The sequence below is a fragment of the Salvia miltiorrhiza genome, chromosome 2 (assembly GCF_028751815.1).
Source record: "Salvia miltiorrhiza cultivar Shanhuang (shh) chromosome 2, IMPLAD_Smil_shh, whole genome shotgun sequence".
In the NCBI taxonomy this organism is placed as follows: domain Eukaryota; kingdom Viridiplantae; phylum Streptophyta; class Magnoliopsida; order Lamiales; family Lamiaceae; genus Salvia; species Salvia miltiorrhiza.
Window position 1 is genome coordinate 16,866,016 of NC_080388.1, and position 11,420 is coordinate 16,877,435.

General features: G+C 38.0%; 1 protein-coding gene and 1 long non-coding RNA gene across 10 annotated transcripts; both read right to left on the bottom strand.

Annotated features, from left to right (window-relative positions):
• Positions 1–4,288: 4,288 nt before the first annotated feature.
• LOC131011398 (uncharacterized) lies at positions 4,289–7,225 on the bottom strand. 9 transcript variants are annotated; one of them, XR_009096896.1, is made up of 6 exons: positions 6,917–7,191; positions 6,737–6,827; positions 5,598–6,317; positions 5,387–5,513; positions 4,682–4,982; positions 4,289–4,496 (listed from the first exon to the last, which is right to left on the bottom strand). XR_009096896.1 is itself a non-coding variant. In XM_057939210.1 (5 exons), exons 1-5 carry the CDS (start codon positions 5,776–5,778, stop codon positions 4,761–4,763), a joined length of 366 nt encoding a protein of 121 aa, XP_057795193.1. In that variant the 5' UTR covers positions 5,779–7,191; the 3' UTR covers positions 4,503–4,760. The 9 variants fall into 9 exon arrangements, 1 of the variants encoding a protein (XP_057795193.1); XR_009096891.1 differs by having other exon boundaries at positions 5,598–6,280; positions 6,737–6,845; XR_009096890.1 differs by having other exon boundaries at positions 6,737–6,845.
• Positions 7,226–10,377: 3,152 nt separating this feature from the next.
• Positions 10,378–10,998, bottom strand: LOC131011399 (uncharacterized). Its single transcript, XR_009096897.1, has 2 exons — positions 10,908–10,998; positions 10,378–10,712 (listed from the first exon to the last, which is right to left on the bottom strand). It is a non-coding gene; the product is annotated as an uncharacterized LOC131011399 (long non-coding RNA).
• Positions 10,999–11,420: the final 422 nt, after the last annotated feature.

An 11,420-nucleotide genomic window follows, 5' to 3' on the forward strand; every position in this document is an offset into this window, starting at 1 on the left:
GGATCTGGGAATTCAGAAGCTCAACACAAAACACAATATACTGTCAACACAAAACACAATATACTAACAGTATATCAAAAACAAGAAAATGTTGGAACGACAACAGATCCAAAAAAAAAAAAAAAGATAACATTTAAAATGTTACCGAAATCAGGTGCTCATACACCACAAACATCCAAAGGTGTGAAAACACCACAAAAACAAATGATAAAACATCAAAAACCACTCCACAACGTCAAACTTCAGCATATCAACACCAACTGCATCAGCTCAGGCATCAACATCAGTTGATCAGTAAAACAGAAACTACTCCCCCTTTTTTGTTGAAGGAAGAAAATTTAGAAGTTGTTGGAAAACTTCCTCCAGGTGTTCAAACCGTGCAATGATGGCTTCGCCCATTTTTTCATGCTTTCTATCAACATTCTTGACTTGGCCTTTGAAAGTAGCAAAATTCCACCATAGCCTTCTTTAGTTCATTAATGTCAATAGCAACATCTACCTCTTTTGCTATGGAATCAGCATGTATGAGCTCTTGGCCTTTCTTGGAATGAGAAGATGAGCCTGCAAACAAGTGTGTCTTTGCAGTGGAGATGTTAGTAACATTGGATTCAACATCTGTACCCTAGACAGTTATAGCGTCAACAACATTTTCCTCAACCTTCATGGCTCCATAAGAATTCTTCATCATTATCATGATCATTCTGACCAATTATAGGTCCACCAAGCTTCGTTGGACTATAGGGAAGATCCTTCACACGATCAACAAGTTGGTGGTAATGTTGAAGTAGAGATGCAAACTAGAGCCTGCTGACTTGGATGTTGCACGACTGATGTTAGCTAACATCAATTCACCAAATATAAAAGCAAGAGGCTTACAAACTTCATAAAGAAATCCAGCCTGTTCACGAGTAAGCACAGTGGTGTTTTTACTCGGCATTCATTTGTAGACATCGATCTTGTGCAGAAAAGCATACTTCCATATTAGCCAAAGGCAACAATTTGATGTCCATTCGGTCAGCTTTTCACCAGTCAACATCAGCATCATTTCGTTTTCATCAATGTTGCTAACAGAGGAATCAACATTCTCCATAACAAATGATTTATCAACGGTAGTAGGAGAAAAAAACAAATACCTCATAAAATCAAACACGCACATTTTCATGTTTTCCAGACTTCAACATTGAAGACTTCACTCACCAAACTAGCATAGAATATCCTAACAATCTCCCAATCATATCAATGAACATTCATAATTGTCCCCACATCCCTGTATCTTGTAAGAGCACATCAAGCTTATAAATTTGAAAGAATTTTTCATCAGCATGACGTTCATTCAGGAACTTCCTAGCAGACATAGTCTTAAGCAATCATTTGGCTTCACTAGAATAGAACTTGGAGGAATAGGACTTGCTTACCTCAACCTCTGAAATAGAGGTGTTGTCTGAAGTATATCTGTGGGAGATGAGGTTTGAGAGACTGTTTGAAAAGAGGTTGTTGCCTTGCCTGATTTAGTGGGATGAGAATGAGAGATCTTCATCTTCGGTAATGATGGCTTGGATGTTGGTGCAACATCAGACTCAACACGTTCTGGAGAATTGATGTTCGGTAAAACATGGAGTGTGGACTTCAATTTGGTGGATTTCCGATATCCTCTTGAGGACACAACCTTCTTCTTCCAACCTCCTCACGAGAACCTTAGGCAAGTACAACATCAACATCAGCAACAGGGGCATCAACATCTGGAGCAACACATTTCTCAATATGTGTGCCAACATCCATCGAAGAGCTTGAAGAGCTCTGTTTTGGCGAAGCTTTAGGCAAGGACGCCAGAGACTTTGTGCATTCTGGAAAGTTGGCTATCGGATGTTAGGACGATAAAGATAGTAGTGCTGGATTGGACGTCAGTAGGGTAGAGAGAAGTTTTGCAGCGATTTCTGATGAGCCGAAGTGTTGGATGAAGTTTCAAAGAGTTTACTCAAATCAGAATTTTCGTCCATGACTCTTGGATTTTAAGGCCTGCACAACTCTTCGAAAAAGCTTCCAACAACCAAGGTTAAATCATGCAAAGTTATGAAAGTGAGGCACATATATAACCTAAGACACCAGCCAACATCAAACTCTCAAGCACAAGAAGAAAACTTTTAAATCCCATAAAAATTTCTTCAAAAAACATATCAATTCAGTACCAAATCAATCGAAATCTGGAGAGATAGGCAGATAAACATGAAGAAACAAACCCAAAGAAAATCAAAATTACAGATAAACTCACACGAGATCAGATAAAGAGAGATAAAGAAAGAAGAAACAACGGTATGCCTAATGAACGCAAACAGGAAGGAAACAATGTTATCTACCAATGTTGGAACGCCACCAGATAACATTAACAACCAACATTCTCAATTCAGAGAACATATCACCTTATGCAGAGAAGATTTCTCATTTTCTTTTGAAAAATATTTGAGATCTTTTGTTCTCAACATCTGTTTTCCCTGAGTGCATCGTCGCAGCGAACGTCGTGCCCCGAGTACTTAGATGAGAGTTCTTTGTGTGATCTCTTTTCTTAGGGATATTTTATGACCATTAAGCCTCACTCTTGTGCTACCGGTCTTATAACATGAAAGGACTTTTGAGAAATCAACATCTGCTTATGGGACAGTCTCACATCAAGTCAGTTAGAAAATCAAAGTATCCGACTTTGTTCTGCAATGTTAATAACATTAGTCTCCACATGCATATGCCTAAAAAAATGAAAAATAAAACACAAGAAACAGAAATTAGATGTTGGGATCCAACGAACATCCTAAGTCCCAGCATCTATGGCATGCAAACATCTTATATGCAACATAAACCGAAAGACTTCCTAAGAATGGAAAATCTCTCAAAATCAACAACCTTAGTGAATAAATCTGCAAATTGTTTTTCAGTAGGGATGTACTCCAATGCAATCAACTTTTTCTCAACAAGATCTCTAATGAAATGATGACGAATGTCAATATTTTTTGTGAAAACATGTTGAACAAGATTTTTTGGAATCTCAATGGCACTAGTGTTATCACACATCACAGTGAGGATGTTACTTTTCATACCATAGTCATCCAACATCTGCTTGAGCCAGAGGAGTTGTGCACAATAGTTTCCAACCTCAATGTATTTTGCCTCAATTGTGGAGAGAGAGGCACAGTGTTGTTTTTTGCTAGACCATGGCACAACTTTGTTACCTTGGAGATAACATTCTCCTTTTGTCATCTTCTTGTCATCAACATCATCTGCCCAATCAGCATCACTAAAACTAACAATGTTAGGATTAGTGTCATTTGAAAACAACATTCCAAATTCTGCAGTCCCAGCAACATAACGAATTATTCTCTTGACATCCTTCAAATGGGACTCTTTGGGCATAGCTTGATACCTGGCACACACTTCTTCACTGTACAGAATGTCAGATCTACTTGCTGTTAAGAATAACAGACTGTCAATCATACCTCTATACAATGTTGGGTCAACATTGGCGCCAACATCGTTCCTGCATAATCTGTTAGTAGAACCCATGGGTGTTCTCATGTGTTTGGTAGTTTCCAGACCAAACTTGTTCACTAAGCACTTGGCATATTTACTTTTAGAGAAGACAATGCCATCAGATGTTAGTTTCACTTGTAAATCTAGGAAGTAGTTCAACTTACCTACCATGCTCATCTGAAAAGTGGTAGGCATTGCCTGAGCAAACACTTTAACAAGCTTATCATTAGTAGCACCCAAAATAATGTCATCAACATCGATCTGTGCAATAATGATGTTACCAATATATTTTTTAATAAACACTACGCCAAAAACGCGCATACATAACGGATTTTATCCGTTATCTATGCGGAAAAACCTGCGTTAAGTATAGTGGTGTTATGTATGTGACGCGCATACATAACGGAGAAAAATCCGTTATCTATAGTATTTTACATAACGGTATGATCCAAATTCATAACGGAGAAAATCCGTTATCTATAGTACTTTACATAACGGTATGATCCAAATACATAATGGAGAAAATCCGTTATCTATAGTACTTTACATAACGTTATAATCCAAATACATAACACAGTTATTTACGTTATCTATCTTTTTTTACATAACGGTTCTAACTGTTATAAAAGTCAATTTTTATATGTTATCTTTACACATATACATAACAATTCTTTACCGTTATGTATGTTTTCTTAGATTACAACATATTTTTTATTTTTCACAATTTTACTTATTTACTATTTCAATAAATAAAAATGATTCTAAAATAAAATAATCAAAATCCATATATTATTATCATAAAAAAGAATTCATACATCATTTGAATATAGTCAAAATTCAACAAATGCTCTATCTAATACTATTATGCCTTACAAAAATACTAAATATATTAAATATGCAACTAGCTAGCCATCTGGTATAACTTTTCTTGTGAATTCACAAGCCTCTACGCACGGGTCATTTAATCCACCACCACAAACCTGCCACAAAAGCATACAAAGAGCCAACAAAGAATATCAGTAAGATAACTATAATAACATCATTTGTGCTTTAGCTCAACATATGGTTTTAATGACCAATTCCCAATTATCTACGCTTAAGCAATTCATAATACAAGCAATTGACCCATAACCGAATTATTTGTGCTTAAGAAATGTTGAAGGACCTGAAACAACGGTATCCACACTTTTCCTTGAAATCTGATCTTGTTCCTCAAGTTGCTGCTGCAGTTTTCAAGGCAATTCCTATCCCTTCATAACTTTAGAAAAATAGAGAAGTTGAAATAAGTAGTAAAGTTAACACCATTAACTTAAGTGTTCAAAACTGAAAACCAAGAAAGTCAGCAATCACATGCCTTTAACCACGACAAATCGGAAGGTCAGAAATAGGGAAACACTATCCAGCAGCAGATGGAGGTGCAGAGACATTTGCAGTTGAGAATCGAAGCTCAAGGGAGATTTTGGTACCTGCAGTAAAAGCAAATGTTGCAAGATTTTGTTGGCCTGCTAATAGTATTCCAAACCAACAAAAAGCTACCGGCTTCTTTCTTGCCATATAATTAAATACATGAAATCTAAGTACAAACAACTGCACCAAAAATATAGAGAAGATATAGAGAGGGTGTGAGATCTGTATACCCTAGATTTTATTGAAGAACAAAGCCATGGGTTGTTGAAACTTAGAACTTTTCATTTTCACTCCTTTCTTATAGGAAGTGGTCAATAAAAACATATTTTGATAGCTTGTTGGAAACAAGAAATCACAAACTTCACAAGGAGAACCATAAAATGATAGCCATGTCAAACTGTCTCAAAGACGTGATGCTTAAATATTAAAAACAATAGATAGACAATATAGTGAGGTAACTTACTGATGGAATGTGCATACAACGACTGCATAAAGAAACATTGATTAGTCGAAGGGCTAGCCTTGAATATGTTGGAAAACTTCCTCGAAAGCCACACTCTTTTGAATTGAGCAAAAGCACTCGATTCACACTACAGATCAAACGAGTAAAGTAACATTTAGCTGCACATATACAAAACAATAGGAGAAAAAGAATTGTGATTGTGGATTAATACCTGAGTGAATTCATGTATGAGCTCATCAATGTCCAACGTGAACAGCTTGAGGTCCAATAGAAAAGATAGATGTAAAACAAAAGCAATTCTCATATCATATCCAACTGTTACATTTCTTAATCTTTTGCAGCATAAAAACTAAAGCAACAAGCATCTGCTCATCCCCGAGTAAGAACTCCATCCCTAATCACCATACAAGCCCTAAGCAGAGACAAAGTGAGCAAAACCCTCTGCACAACCTATGCTACTCCAATGCTGACCTCAATCTCAAACCAACACTATTGTCATTAGCTCTAAGCACTATGAAGACATACTTAACAAGTGGTATCAAAGTTAGTGTCCAGAATACAAAGGATAGAACCCCATATATCTCATCAACTGAAGGTTTCAATGAAAGATCTAAATTTTCAATCCAATCAATCAGCAAGAATAGAAAAAAGATAAACAAAAGAATATGCCATATTCAATTCATGCAATCAATTGATCATGATAGTCTGCCCCTAAAATTAGAGCCATATATAAATACATTTTTGAATTTCAGTTGAGTTGTTACCTGAAGAATGAGAGCTGATGAACTGATTCAAAGGCTGGAGACGCTGATGGCACGAATAGAGCGGTGGCAGACGTTTCTACAATATTTCTGGAATTTTCAATCTTCAGCTTTAAATTTAACTTTCCTTTAGCTTCAGCAAAGCGACAAACATAGATCAATTCTCGTTCCTACATTGAAAATGGCAAAATCAAACCTCTAGCTAATTTAAAGATGGCAGCAATTCTCGTCTCTGATGGCAGCAATCAAACCTTTAGCCTTCGGAACTTTCAAACCCCCATTTACAATGAATTAGCAAAAAAACCCTAGAATTCGAAATTGAGCACCAAAATCTCTCACGTGAAAGAATGAACGCGAGTAAAAATGGGGGGCAGACTACCTTGATAGCAGCTAAAACACTAAACAAAAGCAACATATGAATCTCCTACAACAAACAACCAAATCAATATAAAACAGACAAAAAATAAGAATTTGAAATTTTTAAGCAACCAATGCCAGAGAAAGCGACCACGAATATTCCACAATCCTTAACGAAACAAAGAATCAAAAATTTTGCAGATCTGCTTCAATAGACCGGCCGGATAAAAACCTTTATGAGAGGCAACTATTGTTGTTGGCTTCCTGGTGCAAATCTGCACGCACCACGGCGGAGGCGCGGGCTACGGCAACGATCGTCGGCGCTGCTTAAGCCGCGACAGCTGCTGTGAGCGAGTCAGAGAAAGGGGGAGAGTCAGAGAGACAGAACAGAGGAAGAGATCGAAGCTCGTACCGTAGAGGCGTGATGAAGGCGCGACAACTCAGGCGGTGTCGAAGGAGCGCCGAACGGAATAAAATCGAAAGAGGATAAAAATTAAAACCCTAAAGATTTAGGTGTCTTGAGATTTAGGGGAAGAAGTAGAGAAGGATAGAGGAAAATAACTACCACGCCCATCACCGTGCCGGAGGCGGCGAGAACTGGCGAGAACGGACGAAACTGCCGGAGAAGAAAGAGGGAGAGAGAGGCGGCAGAGAAGGAGGAGATTAAGGTGGAGAAGAGAAAGTGTAATGTGTGTTCACTTGTAAAATTTCTATTAATAATATTAGCAAAAAAATATTTAAAATAATAATATTAATCACTTTATTTAAATTTTAATTATTTTTTAAAAAAGTATTAGGTACAATTTTGCATTATTTTTTCAAATATTATAAATTTATAAATTTAAATTCTAATTTAAGTTTTTAAGGTTTTGAATTATAAAATTATAATTTAAATATTAAACTTAAAGAGTAATAAAAATACAAGTTTTTAAACATGTATTTGTTTAAAAAAATAGATATTATGGTTTTAAAAAAATTATACAAAATTGGAAAAAATGAAAAAAAAAATTAATTCTCATAACCGTTAATTAAATTTCTAATCTGAAAATTAATAATAATTTTTACTTTTAATCCATTAAAATGATAATTTAAAATAATTTTTTCTTATTTTTAATGTTTAGATAAACAAATTTTTTATTAAGAAAATATATATATTATGGTTTTCAAAAAATGAATTGATAAAAAAATGTAAAAAAAAAATGATGCACATACATAACAATCCTCGTAATGGACGGAATAATCGTTGTTAAAAATAGTCATATATAACGGTTTTCCTAATGCTTACATTGTCGTTATAAAAAGACTAGCTCATAGATAACGGATAAAATAACGATTCAGGCTTAGCGTTATGTATCCATGTTCTTACATAACAGTTTTCGTAACGGTAGAAATAACCGTTATAATAGACGCACATATATAACGCTTTTCATAACGGTTCCGAAGTACTGTTATCTTTGTGACTAATAGATAACGCTAATACATAACGCATTACTTAATGCACATACATAACAGTACATAGATAACGGTTTTTTCGAAAACCGTTATCTATTATAAAAAAGACGTGCATAGATAACGGTTTTCGAAAAAACCGTTATCTATGCAGTGTTATGTATGTGCGTTTTTGGCGTAGTGAAACAATGGTTTATCAACTTGACCTCTAGAGAAACCATAGTTAACAAGAAACATTGTTAACCTTTCATACCATGCATGCGGTGTTTGTTTTAAACTGTACAAAGCTTTTTTGAGTTTAAACATATGGTCATGTTTACTAACATCATCAAACCCTTTGGGTTGTTCAACATAGGCTTCTTCAGTCAACACACCATTTAGAAAAGCACTTTTAATATCTATCTGAAACAGAGATATCCCAACCTGACATGTTATAGCAAATAACAGTCTAATCGACTCAATTCTAGCAACAGGAGCAAAAGTCTCATCAAAATCAATGCCTTCAACTTGTGTGTAACTATGAGCAACTAACCTAGCCTTGTTTCTCACAATGTTACCAGCCTCATCAGTTTTATCACTACAAGAAAAAAGCAAATAGACAACGGACAAAACCGTTGTCTATTAGAAAATTAATTGTTGTAAATGAAGGTATTGTCTATTGAAGGGCGGTCATAGACAACGGTTTTCCGACCGTTGTCTATTCTCTGATAGACAACGGTTTTTAAAACCGTTGTCTATGACCACAATTTTTTTAATATAGGCAACGATATCTATTTATTGATAGACCACACTTTTCCTGCTTGTTGTCTTTTCTTGTGTTACAATATTTTTTTGTAATTTATTTATATTTCCTTATTTTTTAAATATATATTTACCAATACTAAAAACTCATAATAGAATCGAGGTCTCTCTCTCTTGGAGGCACCTTTTTGAGTCTATCGGAGGCGGCAGAGGTGTGTGGATTGGCGGGGGTTCCCTCCGACCACCTCCTCCTCCTCTGCCGCCTCAGTTCAGCGTCGCCTTCGATGCACTCCACGCCTGGATGGCCACCTTTTCAGACGAATTTCAAAGGCGTCTTCTCCAACCCATCGATTTCATGGGCATTTCCGACGGCAAAGTGGTGGTGGCGATACGCCTCGCTCACCGCTTTAACCCCATCTTTAACCGCTTCTCTGGCGACTTCCACGCCGTGGTTTCTCTCGGGTTCTCAGGTTTAACAGCTTCCCCGGTCCGAAACTGGGTGGAAGTTGGTTTTCAGATTTTCTCCGGCAATAGGAGTGGCTGTCGGTTCCAAAACATTTGTCCGGTGACGGCACTCCTTCCAACAAAGCGTGCTTTTTGTTCAAAGCGTGCAATGTGTATTCTTCCAACAAAGCGTGTTTTTTTGTTCAAAACATTTGTCCGATTTTCTCCAGTCAATGCTCCAACAAAGCATACAATGTGTATTTTATTCTTCCAACAAAGCGTGCTTTTTTGTTCAAAACATTTGTTCCAGTCAATGCTCCTTTGTTCAAAGCGTGCTTTTCTGTTTTTCTTCTTGGGGGTTGCGCTCTTTTTGACTAACGCACTATCTGCTCAAGAGTGGGCGCCAGAGTTGAAAAAGTGCGGTGGCTCCAGACGGGGCGCCAGAGCTGACCGCATGTGCGGAGGCTCTAGAGCGGAGGTTCCAGAGCTGATCGTCTCTCCAGAGCGGAGGCGCCAGAGCTGACCGCCAGTGCGGAGATGCCAGAGCTGACATTCCAGAGCGGAGGCTCCAGAGCTGACTGCCAGAGCTGAACGACATACCGGAGCAGAGGCTCCAGAGCTGACCGCCAGAGTTGACACGCCACAGCTCACGGTGCTGACCGCCAGTGCTGTCTGCGCAGTGCCGACCGCCAGAGCTATACGCGAAGAACTGATCGACAGAGCTGACCGCCAGAGTAGACCAGCAAAGTTGATCCATAGCGGAGGATCCAGATCTAACCTTGCAGAGCTGACCGACATGGCTGACATTGCAGAGCTGATCGCCAGAGCATACCGACAGAGCTGATCCACAGCGGAGGCTCCAGAGCTGACCGCAGAGCTGAACGTAATATCCGAGCGGAGGCTCCAGAGCTGACCGCCAGAGCTTTCACGCCAGAGCTGTCCGGAGCTGACTGGCTTTAGAGCTGCCCGCCAGACCTTCTCGCCTGAGCTGCAAGGCAGAGCTTCCTGAGCTGTCCGCCTGTGCGGATTCTCCTGCTCTGTTTCTCAAGAGCTGTCCTCTTGTTTTTCTTTTTCTTTTGTTTGTTTTACCACATTTTGTGGTTCTGTTCCATGGCACACATCCTTTGGATTTCCTTTGTGATTGTGTCTTTGGGCCTTGTATTTTCCTTGGGCTTGCCCAAGATTTTTCCTTTCTCTCTTTTTTTTTCAATAAAATTTTTATTTTAAAAACTCATAATAGAAAACTAAAAATACATATATTAATACTAAAAATCCATACATTCATTCAAACATTATTCATTAAATATTACATTCAAACAATATGTTATATCTCATAATGCATATTCTCCATCTAAGCATTTGGGCAGCACCCTCATCTTGTCTCCATCCACAAACTCACCAAGGCATATCGGGCAGTCCGTGGACCCCACCCCTGCCTCGACCCGTACACCTCCACCGGGATATGCCGGAGCGCTGCCTTCCTCAGCCCCTTCCTCCCGAACTGTGGCGGCGCCTCGCCCCGATTAATATTCAATTTTGCAGTGAGATCCAGTTTTTCCGGGACTTCTATACCACTGAAACAAAATATATTTCAAAATCAAGAACTATTTCCTATGTTGGAAATGTGAATCCATTCATTATACATTAATGTGTGTGTGAGAGAGAGAGGGAGAGAGTATACCAAGTAGAAAGGGTAGGCAAACTTTCTGCTTTGCAGTCTTTTTATGAATAAGAAATATTTTCAGGTATTAATAAGCTGAAGCACTTACCAGGTGCCGATGCCATAACAGAAGGATCTAGATGTCCAGAAACAACAGCTGAAATCAATTCCATCTCATTCACAGTAGGCAGAGCATTGAAGGAAGACACCTGAAGTACTCTTCAACAACACCTGAAGGAAGACAATTTTGAGTCCACAAGACCTTAGACAACTAGAAATCCTCATAAAGACATTCACAACACAACAAAGAACTCGGATTACAAGCAATTTCACCTTCAGTTTCTAGGCTCATGCACTGCTTATCCCAACAAATCAGGTGCTAACTCAAACGAATGAGCTCCTACAATTTCCTATACAAATCCACCAAGACTAAAGAAACTAGTTTGGAACATCAACATCAAAACCATTGCATAATCAATTTATTTCCATCAAAACCAACAACAGCCTATGACTTTCACACGAGCTAAATGCAGTGAGGAATTCCTTGATACAGTAGCAAGAGTTTAGAGCTTAGTGCTATTTATTGCATAACAATTATAGGAAAATCGAAACTGCACAGTAG